We start from the raw sequence: 26,176 nt of genomic DNA, 5'->3' as shown, positions 1-26,176 counted from the left end.
ACAGAGTGCCCTGTGTCCCCAGAATGTGACTGAACAATGTCCCCCCACAGCAAGCCCATGTTCCTGGGCTGGTGGAGCCATGCTCCCAGGAGTGGGATCCCACCTGCCTTCTTTTGAGGAGATTTTTCACTTTGAAACTTCTCAAGAAAATTCAGACATGTGGGACTTGCCTCCCCTCTGCAGAGAGACAAAAGAGCCTCAGTCCAGAAGGGAAGGAAGGAGTGGTCAGTGCTCACGCAAGGTGAATGAACAAGCCTTGGGGTGCAGCAGGCATTCCCTGGGGAGGATGTGGTGTGCCATGTTCCCTGGCAGCTCCTGATCTCTGCTTCCATCTCAGGACAGCACATCAGAGCCACGGGACACCTCACCCCTGCTCTGGCTGTGGCCCACAGCAGATGTTTGAGGTGTTCTTGCCCCAGGAACATCCCCTGATCTCCCCCCAGACCTCCAGCCTTGAGGAAGAGGTGGTGGTTCTTTGTCTTTAATAACCCAAAGGATTTTTCTTCCATGAATTCATCCAGTTCCTGTTTAAATGCTTTGCATCTGTCACATCCTGTGGTGGGGAGCTCCATGCTTTAACTATACATTGCACCAAGAGCCACTTCCTTTTCCTCACCCCAAACTTCCCTGCAGGTAGTTTCGTTTGGAGCCTGCACTCCTGCAGGGGCAGGGCTGTGAGTAATCCCCCTCCCTGCCCTCACACGCCTCCCAGGGAAGGGCAGAGCTGCATCACAGCCCTCCCACTGCCCACGGTGCCTTTCCTCATGCAGAGGCTGCTGCAGGGCTTGGGGCATCCCTGCTTCCCTTCTCTGAGCCTCTTGCACACCCCTCTGGAGAAAGGCAGCGGGCAGAGCTGCAGGCAGCATCCCCAGCGTGGGCACATCCCCAGCTCATACAGTGCCAGTGATTCCTTGCCATCCTCTGCTTCTTCCCTGCTCATTCCCAACAGTCAGTTCTCTGCTTTCTCTGCTCCAGGCGTTTTGGAGACATCATTTAGCAGGACCCCCAAGATTGCCTTGCTGGGAGGAGATGCGTCAGTCAGAGTCTATCACTGGGCTGTCAGTGTTGGGACTGGTTTTTATGTGTTTTCCCTGTCCTTTCCTGAGTTCCCTTGGCTGTCCCCTGCTCAGGGACATGGACCAGCAGCTCCAAAGAGCTCAGTGCTGGTGCCAAACACGCTCACTCTGCTGGCCCTGCCCTTTTCCAGAGAGTTTGTGAACACGCTCAATGGATCCCCACAGGTAACATCCCCGAGCTGTGAAAACAAACCCTTTATTGCAGCCCTTCCTTTCCTTCCTATAACAACTGCTCTGCCTGCAGGTTTTTCCTCCGTCCCTCCCTGTCCCTGAGGGCTCTGCTGGATCTCACAGTCCAGGTTTCTTTCCCCATCCTTGCAGGATGGCCCCCAATCCCCCTCACCCAGAGGGTGTCAGGGCTGGTGCTCTCACCAGCATGGTCTGGGGAGGAGCTGGGGCTGGGCTGGTGACTCAGGGCGGCTGCAGGAGCTGGGAGCTCATTAATAATGGAGACTCATTAATAATGGACACGTCCCTCTGACTCTGCAGCCACCCTGTGGCTGCAGGGAGGAGGTGAAGCAATGGCTGCAGGCACACAGGGAGCTCTGCTCTCAGCAGAAGCAGAGGACAGGCACAGTAACCTTGGGCAGGCACTGCCACTTTGGCAGGAAGCTCCACATGGCCAGAGCTGGGCTAACCCCACAGGTATGGGGGATCCTGAGCTGTACCTGGCACCAGGCTGAGCTGGCAGGCCTCAGTGCCACCACACTGGGGTTCCTGGCTGTCATTTCATGTTCCATGGCATGAGCTGCTGCTGGGGTTTGTCCCCAACCAACTCCTCCCCAGTAAAACATCCTCCCTGTCTGAGGTGACGTGGTGGAGAGGAGGATGTGTGGGCAACACCATGAGCTGGTCCTGCAGCCCCTCTGATGCTGCTGCTGCTGCTGCTGCGGCTCTAGGGACCTCAGGAGCTTCCCTTCCACCTCCACCACTTTCCATCCCTGCTGGCTTTGTGCAGCCACATCTCCCTGTGTTCTCAGCCTTGGCACCCACACCAGCCCCAGCTCTCTGCAGCCTCTGGTGATCATTTCTCCCAAACCGAAGGGAGACCCAGGCTGCTCCCATGAAAAAGCTCTTGGTTATGAACTTCCCCAGGCTGTAGCACAAAGCTCAGGGCTGCCCTCCTTCCCAGCAGAGCCTGGGTGACCTGCCAGGCCTTTGCTTTAGGGGTTCTCACTGTGCTGTGAGCCCCAGCTGAGCCCCCTGGGCTGGGTTTGTGCCCTCAGCAGTGAAACAACACCCAGTGGCTCTCTCAAGGGGCACCTGGTACACCTGCCCATGGCAGAGACACGAGCCCTGTCATGGCACAGCCATTCCCGGGTGCACCAGTGGGCAAAGGGGTGGGGAAGCTGCTCAGGGACTGGCTCAGCACTTGAGGGGGCTCTCACCTCCTGGCACCCCTCCTTTCTCCCTGAAGCAAGAGAAGCCAGCTCCTGCAGCTCCTCCTGCACTGGCAGCTGCTGCTGTGACTCCAGAACAGCCACTCCTGCAGGAATTTGCCTGGAGGAGCTGGTGGGGCTCCAGAGGTGTGTGATCCCAAAGCAGAAGGTGACTCCCATGGGGATGTGCCTCCCTTTGGCTTCTCACTGCCTCACCTTGCTCAGGAGAGCGGCAGCACCCGGGGCTGGCTGTGGGCAGGGGGTGCCCGGGGTGCCCGGCTGTGTGGGGTGCCCATGGGGAGGAGGAGGAGGAGGAGCTCATGTGGAGTTCCAGCTCCATGGGTGGGTGGTTGTGATGACGTGGCTGGAGCAGAAATCCTACAAAGTCAGGCAGGGAGGGGATCAGTATTGGATCCGTGCAAATGAGTAATCAGCAGAAACCACCAGAATTTTCTGAGCTTTTCTTACTTTTCTCATGTCTTGTTACCTCCTTGCTGCAGGCAGGAGGGTGGGGTGCCCTGTGGGATGCTTTGGGCAAGGAGCGCTGTCACTCCAGGGTGTGGGTGGCTCTGAGTGGGGCTGGGCTGGCCTGGGCACATCTGTCCTGCAGAACCCTCCATCTCTGCATGCACTCCAGGCCAGGTGCCCATGGACTGTGCACGCCTCTGCATTCTCCACTGGTCCTGAGAGAGCAGGACCCTCTTCAGGGTAGAAATATGAACATCTCAGTGCCCTCACACCAGCCTCTGGCTTTCCCCTTGAGCTGCTGTCAGCACCAGCTGGCTCAGCTGGCTACAGGGACTTGTGACAAATGGCTGAGGGGCCCAGAGCCACCAGCCCCAGGAGAGAAATGGAGATCTTGGTGTGGGAAAGCAAAGCAGGGCAGCAGAGGGGAGAGGGAAGGACCACGGAGGCTCGTGGATGAGAAGCTTCAACCACAAAATCATGGATCCAGGAGGATCCATGCTGTGGCCTCAGAGAGGCCAAGAGGGGCTGAAGCCTCCTCCATGAAGGAGACCTCTGCAAGGCCATAAACAACCCTCTTGGGAATAAAGAGCTGACTCTTCATTTATTCTGCCTAGATCAAATCCTATCTGTTTATTTTTGGGCTGTGCTCTGCCTCGTGGTGCAGGCATGGGCTGGAGCCTGCAGCTCCACACAGACCCTGGAGCTGGCTCCATTTCCCCCTGCCTGGGAGCACCTGATGGGATTATCCTGAGCAGGAGGCACAGCCCTCCCTCCCTCCCTCCTAAGCACATTATCTGGGGAGGGAAGGAGGAAGAGGAAGCAATGACATCCCTGTGGCTTTTCAGGAGCTGCTCGTGCTGGTGGCAAGCTCAGCAGAATGAAAACCTTTAATTTCACAGGCTTTTCCCTCCTTCCCAGTGGCTGGAGCTGCACAGCACACACAGCACACGCAGCAGGGCTGCAGGCAAAGTCCACTTGCAGCCCTGCCTCCCTGTGTGGGAGGAAGTTCTGTGATTAGGACGCACCTGGGAGCACATTCTTGAGCTGCTGTTTTTCTCCCTGTGTTTTCCTTTCCAGCCTGTGGTCACCAGGTCCTATCTAGACAGGAAAGAAATCCCAAGAACAGCAAGAATGGAAGAGATTAAATTGAGGAAATGTAACTTTCCTGTACCAACCTGCTGCTGGGGAAGGAACCCCCACCTGCTGTTATTGGGCAGAGCCTGAGCTGTGGTGCTTTGCATGGCTGGAAGCTGTGTTTATTTTCTGAGCAAGCCCTGTGTAACTCCAAGCTTGTCAGGAGCGTTCCCAGAGAGCCCCCTGATGGCTTTAGCTTTCATCCCCACATCCTGAGCGTTGATGTTTGGAGGAGCTGGGAAAAGGCAAAACAGCAAAAGGCTTTGCAGGAGCCAGCAAGCTCAGGGTGAGATGTAGGGTGGAAATAACCCCATTCTAGGGTGGGTGATGCCTTCTGCCTGGATGTTCCTGCCTCACATCCAGCTCCCTGTTCCCAAGGCTTTCACCATGTTCTATTTGGAGCCAGAGCACAGAACCATCATCAGGTGCTGCTCCAGCCCCTGCTGAGGCTGTGCTCATCACACAGGAGAGTCCCAGGGATTGAGTCCCACTAGCTCATGGGGTTGGGTTTTTCCTTAAATACTGCCAGAGAAGGGCTGGCACACACTCCTGCAGTGCCAGCGGCTCTGGAGATGGCTGGGCAATTGCTCTCCTGCAGTGGCAGTGGCTCTGGAGAGGGCTGGGCAGTGCTCTCCTGCAGTGGCAGTGTGTCTGGAGAGGGCTGGGCAGTGCTGTGCAGGTGGCTCGCCCTGCTCTGTCAGAAGCAGTTTTGCAATGGGTTTGCACAAAGCTGGCTCTGCTGCAGGAGGAACCGGTGCTGCCTCCCTGCAGGGTCCCACAGGACTCCCCACTCCCTGCCCAGCTTGCCAGGTTTGTGTTGGCACGGTGGGAGCCCACCCAGCTGGGTGCCAGGGCACAGCCCGCCCTGCTGGGACACTTCAGCTTGGCCTCCCCTGCCCACAGCCCTGGCACACAAACACTTGTGCTCGACCAGCCGGCGCCTGCTTGTTTTCCCGGTTTAAGGAGAGCCGGGCCGGGGCAGGCAGCCCGCTGCCATTCCTCCTGGGGAGCCCTGGAGCGGTGACAGCGATGTCACTGTCACACGGCGCTGTCACTGTCACACGGCGCTGTCACTGTCACACGGCGCTCCCGGGGCTCCCAGGTGAGGCGGGCAGAGCCGCAGCCCCAGCTAGGGCTGCACGGGAGGTGTTGGTGCCAGCAGCAGGCAGGAAGGAAACGGCTTGTGCCGAGGGAAGGAGCTGTCAGGAAGCAGGACAAGCCCATCCTGCAAGGAACTCGCTGGAGCCAGCCTATCCTGCCTCTGAAAAAGCAGCCTGGAATGGGAAATGTGCCGGAGGGAACAGCCGTGGTGTGAGCTGGCCGGGGAGGGGCTGGGGATGGGGTGTTGGTCCTGCCCGGTGGGATGGAGATGCTGGGGGAGGAGGGAGCTCTGCCCTGCTGGATTCCCTGGTGGTTCCTGCCCTGGATCATCCACAATGTGCTGACGGGAGCAAAGCAGCTGTGGTGTGTCCCCATGGCTCTGTTGGACATGGCAGTGAGATGGAGCTGAGAACTCGTGGCATCAGAGCAATGCCAGCCCAAGGGGCCTCTTGCTGCTTCAGAGAGCCCCTGGGCAAGGACTGAAGCCCTGCTGCCACCTGCAAGGGAGGAAGGACATCTGTGTGCCCGAGGCCACAGCCAGGTAATGCCCTCACTGCCCAGCCGTGTGTGGGTCCCTCCTGTCACCTTGTCACTGCCTGAGCCCATGTGGCACAGCCCAGCCTGGGACTGATCCTGCTGGGGTGCTTTACCACTCACCCACCCTGCCAGTTCCATGAGTTTTGTCTCTCTGTGGGCAGGATGGGAGGCAGGCAGGACCAGCAATGGGACAGGATGGCCCTTGTGGCAGGACAAACAGTGGGACAGAGTGACCTTTGTGGCAGGACAAGCAGTGGGACAGGACGGCCTTTGTGGCAGGACAAGCAGTGGGACAGGATGGCCCTTGTGGCACCAGCGCAGGCTGGGAGCAGGTGGAGCAGGTGCATGTGGGTCCCTGTGCTGCCCTGCCCAGCCCACATCAGAAAGGGTCCCACAAAGGTCCCACAGAGGGAAGGGCTGGAAGTGCCAGAGAGCTTGTCCTGGCCCACGGGGAGTTTTGGATCTGGTCACAGACGCTGCCTTGTGCTGCATGAGTCACTGAAAACCTCGGAGTCCTTTTCACAGTGACACCGTCTGCACACCGTGGGCCAGCCTGGAAAAACCCCGGTGCTGCCACCTCCTCCCTGTGGTCAGGACAAGCGAACAGCCTCTCTCTTCCCAATAACTTGTTTATATGGATGCAAACACCTCACCGAGAAAGAAAACCAACTTCGTGCCAAGCAGACACTGGTTCCCCATGTCCGAGCTTCCGTGGTTCTATTTTCATTTCTGTTTTCTCTGTCCCCGTTCCCGAGGCTGAGCAGAGGTAAGGGACAGCAGAGCAGCGGGGCAGTGCCGGGACATGCCTGACCTTGGGATAACAGAGCAGGAACCCTGCGCGTTTGGGATGGGCTGTGGGAACAACAGGGCATCACTGGGGCTGTACCTCGGAGCCACAGCGATGCCGGGGAGACATGGGAGACCTGTCCCTGTTATCGGTGTCAGGGGCGAGTTTGTGCACCCAGCCCTCCCGGTGTGTCCCCGGCTCTACCGGCACTGCGCACCGGGGGCCGCATGGACGGACGGAGGGCACAGGGAGGGCGGCACCGGGGCCGATCCGGACCGGGGCTCGGCTGTTCTCGCGGGTATGAGCCGTGCCGGTGCCGGTGCTGCGGGGGCGGTGCTCGGGCCAGCCGGTGCCAGCCGGGCCGGCCGCCAGCCCCCCCCCCGCCCGCCGGGCGTGCGCAGGGCCCGCCCCGCTCAGCCCGACCGGCACCGAGCGGCGGCGGCTGCGGCGGCCCCGAGCGGCGGGGCCGGGCCCCGGGGCGGGATCAGCCCCGCTCGGGGTTATCCCCCGCTCCGGGTTATCCCCCGCTCGGGATCTCCCGTGCCCGCAGCAGCGGCTGCGCTGTCCCCGCCCGCAGAGCGGAGGCACGGCCGGGCACGGCGACCTGCGCAACCCCGCCCGCTCCGCAGGTGAGAGCCGCGGCCGGGGGTTCGGGGGGCAGAGGCGAGGCTGGGCTGGCTGAGGAGCGGGGGGCGACACTCCTGGGGCGCGGTGGGAGCTGCGGGCCTGGAGCCGGCGACCCCTGTGCGCGGGAGGGCCGGGCCGGTCTCCGCGTCACGGACAGGGATGCCCGGAGCCCCACCCGGGACAGGAATGCCTGGAGCCCCTCCGTCATGGACAGGGATGCTGGCAGCCTCTGTAAGGACAGGGGTGATGGCAGCCCCCCATAGGGATAGGGATGCCCGCAGCCCCCGTAGGGACAGGGCTGCTGGCGGCAGCCGAGGCAGCAGTGACAGCTCAAATGCGGGAAGCTGCCTGGGAGGGGGGGGCTGGGAAAACGAAACCTGCTCCTGCGCTGTCTGCCTGCTCCAACGCTGCCCAGAAATGCTGCAGCTTCCTTTTGCACTGTCCCCTTGTCCCTCTGAGGTGTCAGGCCAGGGGGGTGAGGGGAGACAAGGAGGTTTCTGCAGCCTGGGGTAGCCCCCAGAGCAGCTCTGTGCCCTGGGGATGCTGCAGGGACCAGGGACACCCCAATACTGGCATGCCCTGAACTGCAGGGCGCCCCTCCAGGGCTCAGGGGTGTCTCAGATGGGACCTTTCCACCTGCCCTCACTGAACTGGGGGTTTGCTGCCACCCAGGCGGAGGACACTGGTCCATGATGGGAACCCCTCTGCCCGAACACCTCGGGAGCACCCAGAGGGGTGCAGGAAAGTCTCCTCCTCCCCATGTCCCATGGCAGCCACAGGCAGGACAGGCAGCCAAGTCCCAGAGGACAGGGTGACAGCTGGCAGGGTGACACACTGCTCTCGGGCAAGTGCAGGTCCAATGCCACTTTGCTGGCTGTGCCAAGCCCAGCAGTGGGCATGTGCCAGGAGGGGACAGTGGCCCTGCCCACGGCTCGCAGCTGCATCAGCTTTTGTCAGCTGGACCCGGTGGGGACAGGGAGAGGGGCTGCAGCCTCCGAAGGGGGCACCTGGCATGGTGCAATGTGGCTGTGGAGGCTGGCACTGGCTGGGCAGGCAGGGCAGGGCAAAGTCTGTGCTGCTGCTTGTGCCATCTGGCTTTTATCTGCCACCTCTGCCTTGCCCTTGCTGCTCTCCTCCTCCGCAGGAGCCTGGCAGGAATCCTGCCCGGCCGGGGGCTGTCACAGCCCAGCTGTGCCTGTGCCACACCTCTGTCTCTCTCAAGGCCTTCCTGCCAGCAGCCAAGCACTGTTTGTGATGCTCTGGGAGCTGCTCATGCTCCCTGGTATCAGTTAGAGCAGAGTGTGTTTCCTGAGAAGAAAATGTCAGCAATCAGCTCAGATTTTCCACGGCAGAGAGGAGAGAAGAGTGTGCTGTGCCATGCAGGGCCCTGGCATTGCGTACCAGGGGCTGCCAGTGCAGCTGGCAGAGGCAGCAGCAGCTCTGCCCACTTCTCCCCCATCCCAGTGGCTTTTAAAGCAGCTCTTGCTGTCACAGAAACATCTCTTGTTCCAGCACTGCAGAGCCACTCTTTGTACTTTGAACAGGACCCTTGAATGCCAGGCAAGGTGCCAGGCGCCGCCAGCCAAGGCAGGGAGGGAACAATTGGCCCTGGCAGCACGGAGCTGCAGCGGAGGTGGCAAACCCTGCTCTGCCATGGGGACGGGTCCCTGCACAGTCCCAGTGCTGGGTGGCAGCTGCCAGGCCCCTGCTGGCACCCAGGGGCCCCTTGCCCCACACGAGGTCACCAGAGTGTGGGCACGTGTGTGTGGCACGTCCTTGCCTGCCACACGTGGGTGTCTGCAGCCAGCCTGCTCCTGCCTCGCAGCACTGGATGGTTTTGGAGTGTGCAGAGGGGTTGAGTGTCCCTGGGGATGTGCTGTGGGGGCCAGGGGAGGGAGCACGGGCACCGAGCTGGGTTGGGCTCAGAGCACCGGTCCCAGGGCTGCCTTTGCCACGCCTGCAGGTCCCTGCAGAGATGGCGAGTGCAGAGCCCGGCCCCGAGGACGCAGCTGAGGCTGAGGAGGCCGTGTACGAGGAGATGCCCGGTGACAGGATGGAGCTGAGCCAGCGCCTGGCCGTGGAGGAGCTCCTCAGCACCGAGGCCAGCTACGTGCACAACATGCAGCTGTGTGTGTGTGACATCCGGGCTCACCTCCAGGACAAGCAGGTGACACGGGGCACCCCTGCCAGGGGGTCTCTGTGCACAGCTCTGAGATGCCCAAATCACTGCAGGTGCTCCTCCCACGTCCCTGTGCTCCCTCACCAGCCAGCCTCTGGGGTTGGAGGGACCCTGGGTCTGACCCAGTACAGCCACCCTGGGAGCCCAGCCAGGCCTCAGCATCCCCAAAGCCTCCTGAAACAAAGCATCACTCCCTGGGGTGTCCCACGGGGCAGGTACAAGGTCACCAGCAGTGCCTCTAGAGCACCTGGTCCATCTCTGATGTATCTGGCTTAGCCTGGGGCATCTTTGTTCCCCTCAGCTGCCCGAGCTGGACCTGGAAGGACTCTTCTCCAACACCGACGACATCCTCCATGTGTCCAGGCGCTTTCTGAAGGGGCTGGAGGACACGCCTGGCCAGGGGCAGGAGCAGCTGCTTGGCATCAGTAAGTGGTGCAGTGCCAATGGCTGCCCCGTGCCCTCCTGTGGGGGTGTGCCAGCCCAGCCCCTGCCCTGGCACCTCCTGCTCCTGCCTGGGCTCTGGGAAGCGCTGGTGCCACCATGTCCACCCAAGGCTGAGCTGCCCAGCCTGTGGGGTGATGGGCACAGCACCAGGCCCAGCTTAGCAGGGTGCCCAGGGGGCAGAGCCCTGCCCTGGCACGCTTGGCATTGCTCCATTGGCTTTGTCCTTCCAGCAGGCTGGGATAAAGCCCTGCCGTGTCATGGGAAGGGACCCTCCTGTCCAGCCCCTCTCTTCCTCCCCAGGCACACTGTTCCAGGAGTTCAAGGAAGAGATGGAGGCTGTCTACAAGATCTACTGTGCCAGCTACGACCACGCCCTGCAGCTGGTGGAGAGCTACCGCAGAGACCCCCGCCTGCAGGAGGAGATCCTGGACACCCTCAATGCCACCGTGTAGGTCCCTCTGCCGAGCCACCACCTCCCTGTGCCTGTTTCACATCCTGCCTTTGCCCTTCTCCTCTCTGGACAAGCTGCTGGTGTGGATCTGTGTCACCAGGCTGGCTGTCATACCATGGCCACCAGCTTTGTGGCATTTCCTGGCAGCGTGTCCTGGACCCTTGGGTCAGAATCTTTTATGATGAATCCCAAAAGAAGGGATGGGTGATATCCAAGCTGCTGCCTTCCCCAGGGAGGGCACATCCTCCCCACATTGACCAGAGAGACACAGGCTGGCCCTAGGGGACCTGAACTATCAGGGGGGTCACAAACACTGTAGAGGCAGGAGGAGCAGCAGTGGCAGGGGAGCAGCTCCTGGGATTCTGCCTAGGGCACAGACAATGTGATTCCCAAAAGAGAGATGGTGCCTTCCTGTGGGTGGGAAGGAGACACTGCCAATGCCTTCCCTCCCTGCTGCCCACTGATCCCGTGCCCAGGGCTGGATGAGCACAGAGCTGCCCAGGGAGGCAGGATACCCACCCCGGGCTGGCACTGCCTCAGGGCTGGCAGGGACAGTCCCCTGCAGCTGGAGGGCGCAGCCAGAAATGCCCCACAACATCTGGGCTGCTCTGTCCCTCAAACACTCCCAGAGAGGCCGTGAGGAGCAGCAGGGCGGGAGGGCAGCCCCACACATCAACCCTGAGCAATTCCCTCCCCACCAGGCCTCACACGGGCGCCTCAGACCTCAGCTTCTTCCTGGTGATGCCCGTGCAGAGGGTCACCAAGTACCCTCTGCTGCTGGGGAAGATCCTGGAGAACACCCCGAGCAGTGCCAGTGCCCACTCAGCCCTGGAGGCAGCGGCTCGTGCCATGGCCCAGGTCAATGCCAACATCAACGAGTACAAGCGGCGCCGCGAAGTGGGTGAGTGGCCAGGCCTTGGTGCAGGAGGGGGCACAGCACCCAGCACGACCCCAGTGGTCTCCTGGGCACTAATTCCCACCTACATCAGTTCAAAGCTCTCCTGCCCTCCACTTAATCCTGCTGCAGACTGTGCAGGCAGCTCCTGGAGCTGCTCTGGTCCTGTCAGTGCCACTCTGGGCAAGACCCAAAGGCTGCAGGAGCAGGGTGGCATGAGGGGGCTGAGGACAAAACCAGTCTGCCCACATTCCTGGGGCTGGGGAACGGGGAATAACACTTCTGCCCTTGGGATAGGAGAAATCAGGCTCCCCAGAGATGGGAGCTCACCTTTCTCTTTGGTTTTCCTAGTCCTTCCCTTCTTTGATGTGGCTGGTGCTTATCCTGCCGATCAGCCCCTGTGCTGCTCACCTTCCTTGCCTGCTCAGCCATGAAGTCTCCTCTTCTGATCTTTTTTTTCCCCCCTCATTTTGTGTCCTCCCACCCGAGGCAGCAACCAAATACACCAAGGCCGAGCACCTGACGCTGCGGGCGCGCCTGGCGCGGCTCAACACGCACTCCATCGCCAAGAAAACCACGCGCCTCAGCCGGCTGCTCATGCACGAGGCTGGCATTGTGGCCAAGGTGGGCAGCCCTCACCCACCCCCCGGGCACCTGCTGCCCCTCCCTGGGCTGTTTCTGGGGCATTTGGCTGCTTCTCAAGTGCCTCAATGGCAGAGTGGGGAGCACAGAGCCAGTATGGGGTGGGGTGGGGTGGCTGTTGCTGCCTCCTGGTTCTCCATCATCCCAAGGAGCAGTGGGATAGCAGGGATACAGGGATGCAGGGACACACCTCACTGCCCACCCCAGAGCATTGCAGGGCAGCACTTCGGCCCCCAAAGGACCTGCAGAACCCTTGGGCCCCCCAGAAAAGCAAGGACACCCCAGTGTTCCCCAGCACCACAACCACACCAAGAGCTTTGTTGCTGCCTGTGCCAATGTTTTGACTCCTTCCCAGATTCATGGAGCCCCCCAGGGTCTGCCCTGCCCTGTGAGCTCCAGGCTGCTGTTTTAGCCCCCAGTGATGGGCATCAGCCCTGCCCATGCTGGTGACAAGCTGCCTCTCTCCTGACAGACTGAGGACAAGGAATATGACGACCTGGAAGAGAAGTTCCAGTGTGTGGCATCCAGTGTGGCCACGCTGAAGGAGAACATGGCATCCTACCTGGGCCACCTAGAGGTAACACCTTGACCACTGGCCCCATCCCTCAGGAGCTGTTCCTTGGGCTTGGGGAATATTTCAGAGCAGGAGCTGTTGGGGGTGTTCAGGGATTTGCAGCTGAGCTGTTGTGTCAGGGACTTGCACAACACCCAAGGATTGCTCAGGTCCAGGGGAGTTTAAACCAAAGCTGAGGCTTTGACAACACTGTCTGAGCTGGTGTCAGTTGAGAATAATCCGTCCTTAAACTTATCATTATTTCAAGGTCTGAAATGATTGAAAAGGCCTGGTGTTGTTCAGCCTGGGAATTCTCACTTTAATAATGTGTATAAGGCAGAAATGTCCCCAGATCAGTACTGACAACAAATTGCCCTTCTGAAATCACCTGGGTCAGCAGCTGCTACGATTTCCTCATGGAAATCCCTCGGGGCATCTGAGGAAAATGAAACTCTGAGTGCTGGCAAAACATGCAATCCCCAGACACAGCATTATCAGGAAAGCCTCGGGGAGCGGCCCAGGGTTCAGCAGCAATTCCTGGGCTGGAAAGACCTTGCAGGAAAGATTGGCAAGGGCTGCCCACGCAGGATTATCGGGAAGGAGCTCAAGGAGTGTGGTGCTGCCTCCCTTGCAGGCGTTCCTGCTGCCCAGCCCGCACCTGTGTGACCTGCAGATGGAGCAGGGACCTGCCCAGCAGCACCGCCGCCTCTCCCAGCTCCTGCAGAGTGCCGTGTTCACCGAGTTTGTGAGTGCCCCTGCCCTGCACACCTCCTGCAGCTCTCCCACCCTCTGCCAGGGCGCACTGGGGGCACCTCAGAGTGCCCCAGAGCCCAGCTGGGCAGGCAGAGCCAGCAGGGAGTAACGGGATCCATCTGCAGTGCTGGCACAGGGAGGGAGGGAGCAGCTCCAGGGGACAAGGGAGGGCAGGGACAGGGACACAGCAGGAGCACAGCCAGGGCTGGGATGGGCTGCAGTGTGAGCCTGATGTGCCTCCGGGGACATGGGGACGAGACCAGAGCACCCCAAGCCAGGTGCTCTGGTTAAATGGGCTCAGGGCAGGGGTATGGGCAGAGACCCAGCTGGGACTGCTCTGAGCCATTGCAGGGTCCTGCCCAGCTGTTTCCATGGAGCACAAGTTTGGAATTGTGTCAGGCTCCCTCCCAAGGGTTTGTGTTGGTTGGCATCTGTGACAGTGTTCACAGGGGTCTTGTGTTGAGGGAAGAGACGAGGATCTGACTCCATGTTTCAGAAGGCTTGATTTATTATTTTATGATATATATTACATTAAAACTATACTAAAAGAATAGAAGAAAAGGTTCTCTTCAGGAGGCTAGCTAAGAATAGAATAGAAAAAGAAAGAATGATAACAAAAGGCAGCTGTCTCGGACTCTGTCTGAGACAGCTGGGCTGTGATTGGCTATTAATTAGAAACATCCAAGATGGGCCAATCCCAGATGCACCTGTTGCATTCCACAGCAGCAGACAACCATTGTTTGCATTTTGTTCCTGAGGCCTCTCAGCTTCTCAGGAGGGAAAAATCCTAAAGAAAGGATTTTCTTGAAAAGATGTCTGGGACAGGCATCCTGTGAGCCCTCAGGGAAAGATGTCCCAGGTGCTCCCCACAGACCCCCAGGCCCCTGTCCCTATGCTGGCAGCTGCTCCTGCCTGGGGGCTCACCTGGGGTTTGGGTTGTGCCCTGGCAGAAGCAGCGTGTGGGCAGGCTGGTGTGGCAGCCCCTCTGCAGCCTGGCAGACATGCTGGAGGGGCCCCAGCAGCTGGTCAAGAAGCGCCTGGACAAGCTGCTGGACTACGAGGAGATCCAGGAGAGGAAGAGCGAGATGGGCAGCGTGAGCTACGATGAGGAGGCTGCCATGAACACCTACCTGGCCATCAATGACCTGCTGGTGGCCGAGCTGCCCCAGTTCAACCAGGTGGCTGTGCAGCTCCTGGGGCAGATCCTGCGCTCCTTCAGCGCCCTGCAGCTGGACTTGGCTGCCCAGGTCCTGCACCACGCAGAAAAGGAGCTGGAGCAGGTGAGTGAGCCCCTCAGGCACAGGGGCTGAGCTGGAACTGCCTTCTCCAGCTTTGGGGGATCTCTCAGACATCAGGGCACTGAAGGTTTGCTGTGGCCCACCTGCCCTTGCAGACACACAGCTCCCTGTGGAGCATTTGTAAGGATGTCCCTTCCTTCCTGCCCAGGAAAAGCCAGATTTTCTCTTCTGCACTGGCAGACACTGTCCTGCTCTCTGTTTGTGGACACTGCTGGTAATTTATTGATGTGCTGCTGTCTGAGAGGTCAGTGTGAGCTCAGAGCTCCTGAGAGCCCTGTGCCAGCAAGGCAGGGAGGAGAGAGGCAGCTCCTGGCTGGGAACAGCCTCCCCCAGCCCCATGCCCTGGGAGATGTCTCCCCGAACTCCTCACTGCTCAAAACTCCTCTCTGATGTTTGTAAATACGGGCAGGGAGGGCTGTCAGAAGCCCTGGGGGGGAGCACAGCCCTGGCCTGGGCCAGGAGCAGGAGCAGAACAAGGTGCAGCTCAGAGCCAGAGAGGAGCACACTGATCCCCCATGCAAGGTGAATTTAGCGGCCAGGTCTGCTCTCTTGCTTCCTCACCCCTTTTCCTCCTCCTGCCTCTCCCCAGAGCTCTGTCAGGGCTCTCCCTGACCCTAGCCTGTCTCCACAGCTGCCCCATGGGCACATGGCCCTGCCCAGCTTCTGGAAGGTGGTGGAGGACAGCCTGCAGCAGTCGGGTGCCCAGCTCCGTGCCTTCTGCCAGGCCTTTGAGACGGTGGCACCCAGCCCTGGCACACAGGTAGGGGCAGGGCAGGGCAGGGCTCAGGCCAGTGGGTACAGAGACATTGGGCTGTGGCTCCCCAGGGCAGGAAATGCCCTTGGTGGGGAGGCTGGCCCAGGATGGGCCCAGGGGTGCCGCAGGATTCCCCCAAGCCCTGAGAGCTGGGATAAGCAGGGATGGAGGAGCTCAGCTCTGCTGGTTCTGGGCTCCCATCTCCAAACCTGGGGGTGTGAAGGAGGTTCTGCTGTTAACCTGGGATGTGATCCTGCAGAAGGAGAGCAGGAGTGGGGGTCTCATGGAGCGCTCCTGTGTCTCCTCTCCCCACCAGGCTCTGACCCCAGCTGAGGAGAGGAAGGTCCTTTCCCTTGTGAGCAAGCACGGCCCAGACAAGCTGTACCAAGTGACCAGCAACATCAGTGGCAGCAGAGAGCTGGACCTGACCTTGCTGAGGGGACAGATCGTGGCCCTGCTGCAGAACTCCGACACCAAGGGCAACACCAGCAGGTGGCTGGTGGATGCTGGAGGTATGTGGGCACTGTGGGCAGCCTCTCCTCACCCTGGCACCAGGGCCAGGTTCACCTCAATCATTTCCTATCCTGGGTGAAGCAGCAGGCTGTGCTCTCCTGTGCTCCTTTCCAGGCTGTGCTCAGCCCAAGGCACCTGAGCTTTGCCATTAGGTGTAAGGCTCAGGTGATTCCCCAGGGGGAGTGTCATGGCTGGGGAAGGAGAATCCACACACACAGAAACACATGGAATTCCCTTTTTGGTGGGGATTTCTCCTGGGTGTGATGGACAGGGCTGCTGTGCCATGCCAGGCCACAGCCCAATTGTCACTCCTGTCTCCTGTGTGTGCCAGGCAGCGGGGCCCGGTGGCCTGGCTGTGTGTCCTGCAGTGTCGGTGCTGTGTCTTCACACCTGGCTGTGTGTGTGTCCTGCAGTGTCAGCGCTGTGTCTCCACACCTGGCTGTGTGTGTCCTGCAGTGTCAGTGCTGTGTCTCCACACCTGGCTGTGTGTGTGTCCTGCAGTGTCAGTGCTGTGTCTGCACACCTGGCTGTGTGTGTGTCCTGCAGTGCCAGTGCTGTCTCCACACCTGGCTGTGTGTGTGTCCTGCAGTGTCAGTGCTGTGTCTGCACACCTGGCTGTGTGTGTGTCCTGCAGTGCCAGTGCTGTCTCCACACCTGGCTGTGTGTGTGTGTCCTGCAGTGTCAGTGCTGTCTCCCTACACCTGGCTGTGTGTGTGTCCTGCAGTGTCAGTGCTGTGTCTGCACACCTGGCTGTGTGTGTGTCCTGCAGTGTCAGTGCTGTGTCTCCACACCTGGCTGTGTGTGTGTCCTGCAGTGTCAGTGCTGTGTCTGCACACCTGGCTGTGTGTGTGTGCTGCAGTGTCAGTGCTGTCTCCCTACACCTGGCTGTGTGTGTGTCCTGCAGTGTCAGTGCTGTGTCTGCACACCTGGCTGTGTGTGTGTCCTGCAGCGTCAGTGCTGTCTCCACACCTGGCTCTGTGTGTGTCCTGCAGTGTCAGTGCTGTGTCTGCACACCTGGCTGTGTGTGTGTCCTGCAGTGTCAGTGCTGTGTCTGCACACCTGGCTGTGTGTGTCCTGCAGTGTCAGTGCTGTGTCTCCACACCTGGCTGTGTGTGTGTCCTGCAGTGTCAGTGCTGTGTCTGCACACCTGGCTGTGTGTGTGTCCTGCAGTGTCAGTGCTGTGTCTCCACACCTGGCTGTGTGTGTGTCCTGCAGGTCCCCGAGGGTTTGTCCCTGCTGCAAAGCTCCGGCCCTACAGCCCAGTGCAGGTGCAGCAGCCGCCTGTGATGCAGCTGCTGGGCCTGGACGGTGACCCAGAGAGAAGGAGACATTCCTTTGCATCCCCTGAAGCTCCCAGGCCTCAGGTGGCCACCTTCACCCCAACATTCCAGGTGAGAGTGGGGGACACCCCTTGGGCCATTTCCAGCAACCCCACCAGCTCCCTGCTCATCCTGGTGTGGCTGGGAAGGTGGAGCTGCTTTTCCAGGTGTCCCTTTTGCTGGCACCAGGGTGGATGGGGCAAGAGAGCCATCCTTGGTGGGTCAGCCCCTCCATCCATGGCGCTGCTGTGCTGCCCTCTGGGAGCTGCCACATCCTTGCCACATTGACTCCCAGCTCCAGCCAGGGCTCCCTCCTTCCCTCCCTCTTTTCTTTCCCTGCCTCCCCCAGGTGGTGGCCAGGGCTCCCTCCTTCCCTCCCTCTCTCTTTCCCTGCCTCCCCCAGGTGGTGGCCAGGGCTCCCTCCATCCCTTCCCTCTCTCTTTCCCTGCCTCCCCCAGGTGGTTGCCGGCTTCTCCTTCGCAGCCCGGAGCCCGCAGGAGCTGAGCCTGCAGGCGGGGCAGCCCGTGCTGCTGCTGGAGCCCCACGACAAGAAGGGCAGCACGGAGTGGAGCCTGGTGGAGGTGAACGGCCAGAGGGGCTACGTGCCTTCCAGCTACCTGGTGACCGTGCCCGTGCAGGAGCCGGCGGGCTGGAGCCTGCCCGTGTGAGCGTGCCAGGCAGGGCAAGGATGGATGGAGCCAGCCTGGCACTGAGGAAACCTCGCAGGAGATGCTGGAGGGAGGCAGCCCCCGGCTGGGGAGGTGGTGGGAGGCACCCGGGGGACACGGGCACGAGGTTGGCACTTGGGAGGCGCCTTTTGACAGGAGGTGTGAGGGTGCCAGGTGCTGTGTGTGTGTTGGCACAAAGCAAAACAGCACCGGGGAGTGAGGGCAGGTGGCTGCAGATATCCGGGGATTTGCTGCAATCCCTGCAAGTGACAAATGTGTTCTGCGGAGATGAGGTGGTGTCGTCCCTGTGTGGAGCAGGATTGAGCAGCAAGGGAGCAGCACTGCAGAGGGGCCCTCAGTCAGGCAGGGGGCACTGGGGCACCTGGGCACTGAGCACCTGGGCACTGGAGCACCTGAGTGCCTGAGAATTGGGCTGCTTGGGTACCTGAGTACCTGAGAAACTGGGCACCTGAGGGCCTGAGAAACTGGGCACCTGGACAACTGAGAATTTGGCTACTTGGGCACCTCAGTACCTGAGAAAGTGGGCACCTGGGCACCTGAGAATTTTGCTCCCTGAGCGCCTGAGGATTTTGCTCCCTGGGCACCTGAGGATTTGTCTCCCTGGGCACCCTGAGCCCCGTGGCAGCGCGGGGCTGTGGCCGCCAGAGGGCGCCCCGCACCCGCTCCCGGTGCCCTTTGGGCCCGCACTGGGGGCGCTGGGGCGGGGGCACCGCCCGGGCCCGCCCCGCGGGGGGACCGAGATCGGGACCCCCGAGACCCCCGGGACCCCGAGCAGCACACATCCCCGGCGGGCTGGCACAGGTCCCATGGAAGCGGTTCTTGGGAGAATCGATCCGTGTCGGTCCTGACCCAAGGCTCGGTTTGAGACCAGAGAGCCCCCTCCCACCATTCCCGAGGTATCCGTGCCTCAGTTTCCCCCTGGTTGCACTGTTAGGGGATGCTAATGGGGCTGGGTGGGCAGCCCTGCCGTGGTGCCAGAGGGGATTTCAGGAACGCCCCGGGACTGGCACCGCACGCTGCCCATCCATCACCCAGGTCAGTGCAGCACCCGGCTGGCGTCGCCTGGGCTGCCCACATCAAAGGTGCCCGTGCCGTGCCCTGCCCTGCCCGGCCACCCACGGGCTCCCCGCGGGCTCCCAGTGCGGCCGTGCCCGCGGGCTGGGCAGGGGGCAGGGCTGGCACGGCCTCACCCAACCCTGGGCAGGGGTCAGCCCCAGGCAGTGCCCTGTGCGGGGCTGGGGTCTGGTGTGAGGCACAGGGGGGCTCAGCCTCCTTTCATCCGGACCTGGGGGGTGGCTGGGGGCCTGAGGAAATGCTCACCTGCACCAAACCTGGGAGGCGACAGCAGTGCCAGCGCTGGGGACGTGTCCTGGGGATGCTCCCGGCCTGGGAAAAGGCTGATGGGCTCCTCAGCAAGGGAAAATGAGCAGGCTGGGGAGGAGGGTCGTTGGGCATTGCTTGCCCACCCAGCCCAGGCACAGGGCTCACCCCTCCAGCTCCCTGCAGGTGCCTCCTCTGGGTTTTTCCATCCCCAATCAAACCCCACCAGGTCGGGTTTCCCTCCCGAGTCACCTTCTGCCAGCTCGGTGGGGTGCCCAGCAATCAGCCCTGTGCCAGCCATGGCAGCAGTGGGGCAGGTCCTGCTCCACAGCCCTGGGTGCCAGAGACTCTTTGGGGGCTGCAAGGTGACGGTGGCACACGGAGCGCTGAGCCTGCTGCTGCCTGGGCCCCCATTTCCCCCTGGAAGGAGATCTGGGGTGCTCAGGGCTGGGCAGGACACCCAGCAGGAAGAGGGCACTGAGTTCATGTGGGTGCCAAGCTGGGCTCTGCAGTTCCCCCAGCCCTGCTGCCAGCCTCGATGGCCAGGGCACCTTTCCCAGGGCTCTGTCCCCAGGACAGCCTGGCACTTGGCTGTGGGAGATGGGTGCCTGCATCCCTCCATTCTCCCTGAATTCACCCAAACTCACAGCACTGCTGCTGCCCTGAGCCTGGAAATGCCCTCCTGGAGTCACGGGAGGGCACGGGGCTCTTCCAGCCCAGCCATGAGGGGGATAAAGGGCACAAGTGTGCCTTTAAATAGCCTCTCAAGGACAGGCTCTCCCGGGAGGAATGCTCTGGCCGGCCCGCTGGAACATGCCTGTGCCCGGGGGCACGGGGGGACAGCTGGGGCTGCTCTCCAGCAGCCAGGTCAAGGTTAGGCACGGCCCTGGCCCGGTGCCACCGTGCCATGCTTGGCACCGGGGAACGGAGCCGTGCAAACAGGGAAATGCGTGCCAGGCCAGGGCTTTGCCGTGCCCGGGCCGATCGGAGGTGGCAGCGGAGCCGCTGCTGCCCCTGACCCGCCCTCAGCCCGCCCGGAATTTGGCAGCGGCAATGCCTGGCTGCCCGAGCCGCCTCCGGGGCAGCTCCGGGTGTCCCAGAGCGGCTGCTGCGCTCCTATCCGCGCTGATTCATATCCTGGACGTGCAGGCATTTGGATATTGTCCACCCGCGGGGTGTGACAGCGTCCCCAGGGCGCGGGTGCCAGCCCGGCCACGTGCCGGGAGCAGCTCCGTGTGCCCGCTGCTCCCCGGGGACACGGCAGGGACACACAACACACCCCAGGTGAGAGCCCGGCGTGCCAGGGGCATGGCTGAGTGCCCAGGTGCCCGTGTGCCCATCGGCTCTGTCTGCTGGGGCAGCCCAGGGACAGGGAGGTGTGAGGAAAAGCAGCTGCCACCAGCCGCAATCGCAGAGCCGTCCCCTCAGCACGGGGCGCAGAAAGGAGAGGGCAGAGGGAGCCAGGAGGAGCAGGGTGGCTGCCCTGGGCTGAAGGGCACAGCCAGGCCCAGTGGCTTTGGGCACAGAGCTCGGGTTGCCCACGCTGCCAGGCTGAGCTGGCTCCCAGCAGAGCCAGCCTGTGCTGCAATGTTCTGCCACCTGCCCACCCTGTGGTGGCCCACAAGGAGCAGCTCAAGCCCCAGGCCACCCTCACTGGCCCCTCGTGTGCCAGCTGGGACCAGCGTGGCCCGAGGAGGGGCTGAGCCCCATGGAGAGGGAGCCCGGGGCTGCAGAGCAGGAGAGGAGCCGTGAACAGCAGCGCTCGCTCCAGGCTGGTGCAGCTGGCACCTGAATTGTCTAATAAAGTGTGAAATTGCTTTCATGCTCTGCTACCTTTGCTGAGCTGGACCGTCATTACAGCCCCCCCTCGCCGCCCGCACCGGCTGTGCCTGTCCTGCTGTGCTGGTGCTGCCAGCTGAGCCCGGGCTGGGCTGGCACTGCTGGGGCTGGCACTGCCCAGCACCCCTGTGCCTGTCCCGCTGTGTTAGTGCTGCCAGCGGAGCCCAGGCTGGGCTGGCACTGCCCCCAGCACCCCTGTGCCTGTCCTGCTGGGCTGGGCTGGGCTGGCACTGCTGGGGCTGGCACTGCCCATCACCCCTGTGCTGGAGCTGTGTGTGCTCCCAGCGTCCCCTCCCTGCCTCTCTGCCCCTCTGCTGGGTGGGGGCATAACCGGGATGGGGACACCGGGTTGGGGGCACTGGGATGGGGATGATCCCTGCCGTGGGGATGGATCTCTGCCATGGGGATGGATCCCTGCCGTGGAGCTGGGGGTTGCCGTCCCACCTCCTTGTCCCACAGGATGCCCCGGGCACAGGGATCAGCCCAGGTCGGAGCCCTGCCCTGCGGCTGTGCCGCTGCCAAAGCCCTGCCCGTGCCCATCAGATTGGGCTCCATCCGGCCGCGCCCGGAGCCTGCAGAGAGCTCCCACCACGGCAGGGACAGAGGGACAGACGGACAGAGGGACAGCCCGGAGCCTGCCGAGGCTGCAGAGAGCTCCCACCACGGCAGGGACAGAGGGACAGACGGACAGAGGGACAGCCCGACCCCCCTCGCCGGTGGGTGACAAATTACTCCTGAGCCACCTGGCTGTGCACAGAAACTGTTCTCCACCTCTAATAACAATAATCCATCATCCTGCTCTGGGCAGGGGCTGTGCAAGGTTTTCCAGGGCTGGCAGGGGGATTTTGGGGGGCTCCCCTGAGGGGACACAGAAACCTCTGCTCCGGGGGTGGCATCCCTCCTGCACTGCCCACCAGGAGGGCAATCCATGACCAGGTACACACCCTGCCAGGGGAAGTACCAGCTCTTCAAGATTGTGATTTTGGAGGGAAAAGCAGCTGGGAGGGAGCCCAGGTGTGGCACGGGGCCCTGGGTGCTCCCTGCTCCGGAGGGTCCCACAGGTCCCCATGCCAAAGGAGCTGCTGAGTGAGGCCCAGGAAAAGGCATTTCTGCAGAGACCAAGATACTTTGCCCCAGGGAAGTGGTGCCACGTTTTTCCAGCTACTGATAAAGTTAAACCCTTGATCTGGTTAAAGATTTAGCCCACAAGGCAAGCCAGGGTAGGACAGCAATGCTGTTAGTGCCATTGCCTTGGTGGCACTTCCATTCTTTCCTAATATCTGACCCAACCCTACTCTCTGTCCCTTGGAAACCATTCCCCTTGTCCTGCCACTGCTGGAGAAAAGCAGTCCCAGGGAGAGCACCCGACCCCAGCAGCATTCCTGAGCCCCCCTCCATTGGCTTTCCTCCTCTCCAGCCTGCACAGCCTGTTCCCAACGCCCCGAGGGATAATTGAATTGCTTCCCCCAGAACTGCCAATGCTTCAGGGACTGGAGCATCTGCACACACCACGGGCAGCCTGCTCTGAGCCTGCTCCATGCTTACTCCGTGCCTGCTCAGCCCTTCCCATGGGATGCTGCAGCTGCAGGGAAGGAAAAGGGAGCGAGCAGGACAAGGCCAGGTTGGTGTGGAGGTGCAGAGACTCTCGGAATGAAGGGGATGGAGTCCAGGCAGGAGCCCAAAAAGCTCTGGGAACCCCTTGGTGAGGTCTGCAAGCACCCAGAGGGGCTGGAAAGAGCCCAGAGGGGCTAGAAAGAACCTAGAGGGACTGGAAAGAACACAGAGGGGCTGGAAAGCTTCCTGAGGGTCTGGAAAGGACCCAGATGGGCTGGAAAGAAACTAGGGGCGATGGAAAGAACACAGAGGGACTGGAAAGCATCCTGAGGGGCTGGAAAGAACCCAGAGGGGATGGAAAGCATGCAGAGGGGATGGAAAGGACCCAGAGAGTCTGGGAACCACCCAGAGGGGATGGAAAGCACCCAGAGGGGTAGAAAGCATCCTGCACCCCTCCCTGCTCCCCTCGCTGCTGTGGCGGACACTCCGTGCAGCCCATCGAGCCATCGGGGCTGCTCCTTCATCCCTGCCCGAAGCAGATTTGTGGGTCTGAAATCTGCCTCTTTCAGGCTGCTCCCGACAGGAGCTCCGAGCTGCAGACACGAAGCCTTTTGTGATCCCGCCCGCATCCCGGCTGGGATTTACCTAAAACAGCCCCAGGGAGGAACGGCTGGGCGGGGATGCGGGGGGAGAGGGAGGGAGGGAGGCTGCCTGGTGTTTGTTTTTACTAATGAAGCCCCATAATCAAATCATTTCAATTTTAATTGTGAAGCCAGCAGGCAGATTTCTGTCTCCAGATGGGACGTGATAGGAATGGTTGAAGGCTGGGCACGTTCTGCCACTCACCTTAATGCCTGGAACAAGGCAGATGGGAGCAGCTCTGGGGAGAGCCTGGTCCCCCAGGGATGGGGATTTGAGCTGGGATCAGACCCAAAACCTCTCCTGCTTGGTTGATCCAGGGAAATCAACCCCTGGCAAGATGTGCTGCACCATTCCCAGGTCTGAGCAGGGGAGGCAGGAGCTGATTTCCCTGCTTTCATCTCCCAGCTCTGCCAGGATACATGAAATCTATTTGTGGCTTCCACTTACCATCTCATTTTTTGGGTGTTTGGACTTTGGGAAAAGAGGAAAATAAAGAAACTGGGTCATTTTCTATTTATTTGGAAGAACTGAGATGTTAACCCTCCAGCTGCACAGAGCTCTGCTCATGTCTCTGTGGGACTGGCAAACTTGGAACAAGTGATGGGGGAGAGGAGAAACCTCCTTCCTCCTCAGCAAAGGAAATGTGTCTTGTTCAGGCTGGGGGGAGCTGGGTGCAGTGGGGTTGGGATTGCTCTCCCATCTAAAGCAGTTACCTCGGGCAAAACACATCAGTTGTTTCTTGTGATGGAGGAATGGAGCTGGATTGCTCTGGCTGATTAGATCTTCCAAGAAGGGACATTCCCTGCTGCCTGCCAGGCCTCAGCAGCCACCCAGGGGCATGGGGTGGGCACAGAGGGGTGTCAGGGAGGGCTTGTTCCCCCCAAAGAGGATGAGGCCAGAGGCACAGGGTGACCCAGGCAGGTCACACCAAGTATGGAATACCTTGTGCTGCTCTTGTGCCTTCCCCACAGCCATAACGGGGCAGAGCCCAGCTCTTATCAGGGCTGGCTTTCACCTCCTCGAGCTGCTGCCCTCCCCATGGCCACAGTGCAGCTCCCAGAGCTGACAGCATTTCTGGAATCCCCTGGAAGGGATCCAGGTGGGGAATGCCAGGCACAGAGCAGCCACCAGCATCCCTCTGGTTGGGCCTCTTCGCTCTTATCAGCTCTCCCTTTCCGTGCCTGAGCCACCAGGGACCAGAGCATCACATCACAAATAAAGTCATTACCCTGCTAAGCAAATACAGATGAAAACCTCACTTTATTTTTTGAAATTGGAGCCCTGGCTCCTGAGGGCTGGAAGTGGCACCTTCTCCCTGCCAGCCTGCCCTTGGCTGGGTGTGCCCCAGTGCCAGGGACACCGTGGGTGGGGAGAGCAGGGGGACAGGGGCACTGTCCTGCAGCCCATGGATTTCCTGGGATGGAGGAGCCCTGTGCTTGGTGCACCCTGGCTCTGGTGGCTCCAGCTACATGAACTGGGCACATCCAGTGAGAGTGACACCCCCTGTGCTGTCCCTGTGAGCCCATCCCTGCTGCCAGCACAGCCCCCTTTGCCCCAGGGCTCATCCCTTGTCTGCAGCTCACCATTCCATCACAGCACCGATCAATCCAGGGTTCTGCTCTCTTTCTCCCTCCTTTAATATCTTTTTCCCACCGTGTCCAAAAGGGAATTAAATTGAGGCCACTAAACTCATTTGTGCTGGGTGCTGGGGCTACAGGCAGCGTTCAGCCCTGGCTCTGAGCGAGCCAGGCTCCAGCAGTGTGCTGGCTCCTGCTGCCTGCCCGGCGTGCCCCTGCCTGCCCCACGGCCAGGCACGGCTGGGGTTAACCCCAACCTGACCCAAACCTGTGCCCGAGCAATTTCTACCTCATATGAGCCGAGCCTGGGGCGGCGCTGGGGCTGCTGTGGCCGTGCCTGGCCCGCAGCCCCATCCATGCCCGAGGGCTCTCCTGCTGTCCCGAGTGTTCTCCACTGTGGGGAGGTGATGGAGACAGCCTGGGCTGCCACCCCCACAGCCCGGCTCGGCCTCAGGGGCTCAGGCAGCACCACGAGGGGATGGGGATGAGCTGGAGCCCAGGAGGTGCCTGCAGGACACCAGGGCAGGGTCTGGGGGTGTCTGCAGGGAGCAGCACCCAGCTGGCACTGAGTGACCCCCGAACCGGGCAGTGCCACCCCGGCAGGGCTGGTCCCATCAGGCAGGAGCAGGAGGAGGAGGGATGCTGCTCATGGGTGGACTTGTTCCCCGGCCACCCAGGAAAATGTCCCTGGAAGTGCCTGAGGACAGCAAAGGAGGGCAGACCTGAGTGTGCTGGTTGGGAACAGCTGCTGGGAATTTCAATGACCTCCCGTGAATGGTGGTTTTGTTTTGTCCCAGCCTCGGCTGGGCTCTGCCTCGGCCAGACAGCATTGAAACCCTGCTGCTCACGGGGCTCTGCAAACGGAGCTCCTCGGGAAGAGCCAGGGAGAAACCTGAGCTCGAGAGGAGCCCTGGAGCAGCTCCGTGACCCTGCTCTGCAGAGAAAGCTGCCAGGCTGGCCATGGCTGAGAGAGCCTCAGCAGCAGGGATGGCAGAGCTGGGCTCTGCCCAGGGCCTCCAGTCCAGCTTTGTTCCCATCTGCTGAAAGGAAAAGGGATGGAAAGAGAAGAGGTGGTCAGGAAGTGAGTGAGGTGTGCTTCCTGCATCCTTCCTGCATCCTTCCTGCATCCTTCCTGCTCAATTCCTGCTCAATTCCTGCATGCCTCCCTCTCCCTTTGCCTGATGCACACTGTCTTGGGGCTGGGCAGAGTTTTCCAGGGACAGCCTGGGGATGCAGCTCTCAGCCTGCCCTGGAGCCTGGGACATGGAATGCTGCCCCGTGACTCTGCAGGGCTCCCTGGGGAGGTGGAGATGCTGCCAGGCACTGTGGTTTACAGCCTCAGCCCCGGTGCACACTGCCAGATCCATGCCCTGAAAATCTAGTTTCCTAGGGATAAACAGGATTTCTTATTCCTGTTGCTAATGTGATATCAGCACATTGCAACACAGATGTTTTAATAACACATAGTTCTTTTAATGAAAAGACTTAAGCTAATTTACTTCCCAACATTTGTATATGTCCTATTTGCTCATTTATTCATGCAGTAAATGAAATTAAAGTTGCTAAACATTTAGAAAATTACAAATACACTGGAGAAGTGCACCTGTGTATTAAACTGAGGAGCAGGAGCTGCTTTCCTGGCACA

At 60.9% G+C, this 26,176-nt stretch overlaps 1 protein-coding gene across 4 annotated transcripts; it reads left to right on the top strand.

Moving 5' to 3' along the window:
• Window positions 1-5,469: 5,469 nt before the first annotated feature.
• ARHGEF37 (Rho guanine nucleotide exchange factor 37) lies at window positions 5,470-20,749 on the top strand. Of its 4 annotated transcripts, none has more exons than XM_074552023.1 (13): window positions 5,470-5,699; window positions 9,073-9,276; window positions 9,590-9,713; window positions 10,033-10,180; window positions 10,885-11,084; window positions 11,572-11,702; window positions 12,193-12,297; window positions 12,908-13,018; window positions 13,977-14,306; window positions 14,956-15,084; window positions 15,395-15,590; window positions 16,807-16,982; window positions 17,369-20,749. In XM_074552023.1, exons 2-13 carry the CDS (start codon window positions 9,085-9,087, stop codon window positions 17,576-17,578), a joined length of 2,052 nt encoding a protein of 683 aa, XP_074408124.1. In that variant the 5' UTR covers window positions 5,470-5,699; window positions 9,073-9,084; the 3' UTR covers window positions 17,579-20,749. The 4 variants fall into 4 exon arrangements, with proteins under 4 accessions (XP_074408124.1, XP_074408121.1, XP_074408122.1 ...); XM_074552020.1 differs by lacking the exon at window positions 5,470-5,699 and adding an exon at window positions 6,695-7,111; XM_074552021.1 differs by lacking the exons at window positions 5,470-5,699; window positions 12,908-13,018 and adding an exon at window positions 6,695-7,111.
• Window positions 20,750-26,176: the final 5,427 nt, after the last annotated feature.

This window comes from Zonotrichia albicollis, chromosome 15, assembly GCF_047830755.1.
Source record: "Zonotrichia albicollis isolate bZonAlb1 chromosome 15, bZonAlb1.hap1, whole genome shotgun sequence".
Taxonomy (NCBI): Eukaryota; Metazoa; Chordata; class Aves; order Passeriformes; family Passerellidae; genus Zonotrichia; species Zonotrichia albicollis.
This window is presented reverse-complemented; position numbering and strand designations above follow the sequence as displayed.

Coding starts and splice junctions, on each gene's coding strand:
- ARHGEF37 (XM_074552020.1), top strand. CDS start 6,710: ATGGACGGACGGAGGGCACAGGGAGGGCGGCACCGGGGCCGATCCGGA. Junction 15,591..16,806: donor GTGGCTGGTGGATGCTGGAG/GTATGTGGGCAC, acceptor TGTGTCCTGCAG/GTCCCCGAGGGTTTGTCCCT. Junction 16,983..17,368: donor CCTTCACCCCAACATTCCAG/GTGAGAGTGGGG, acceptor TGCCTCCCCCAG/GTGGTTGCCGGCTTCTCCTT.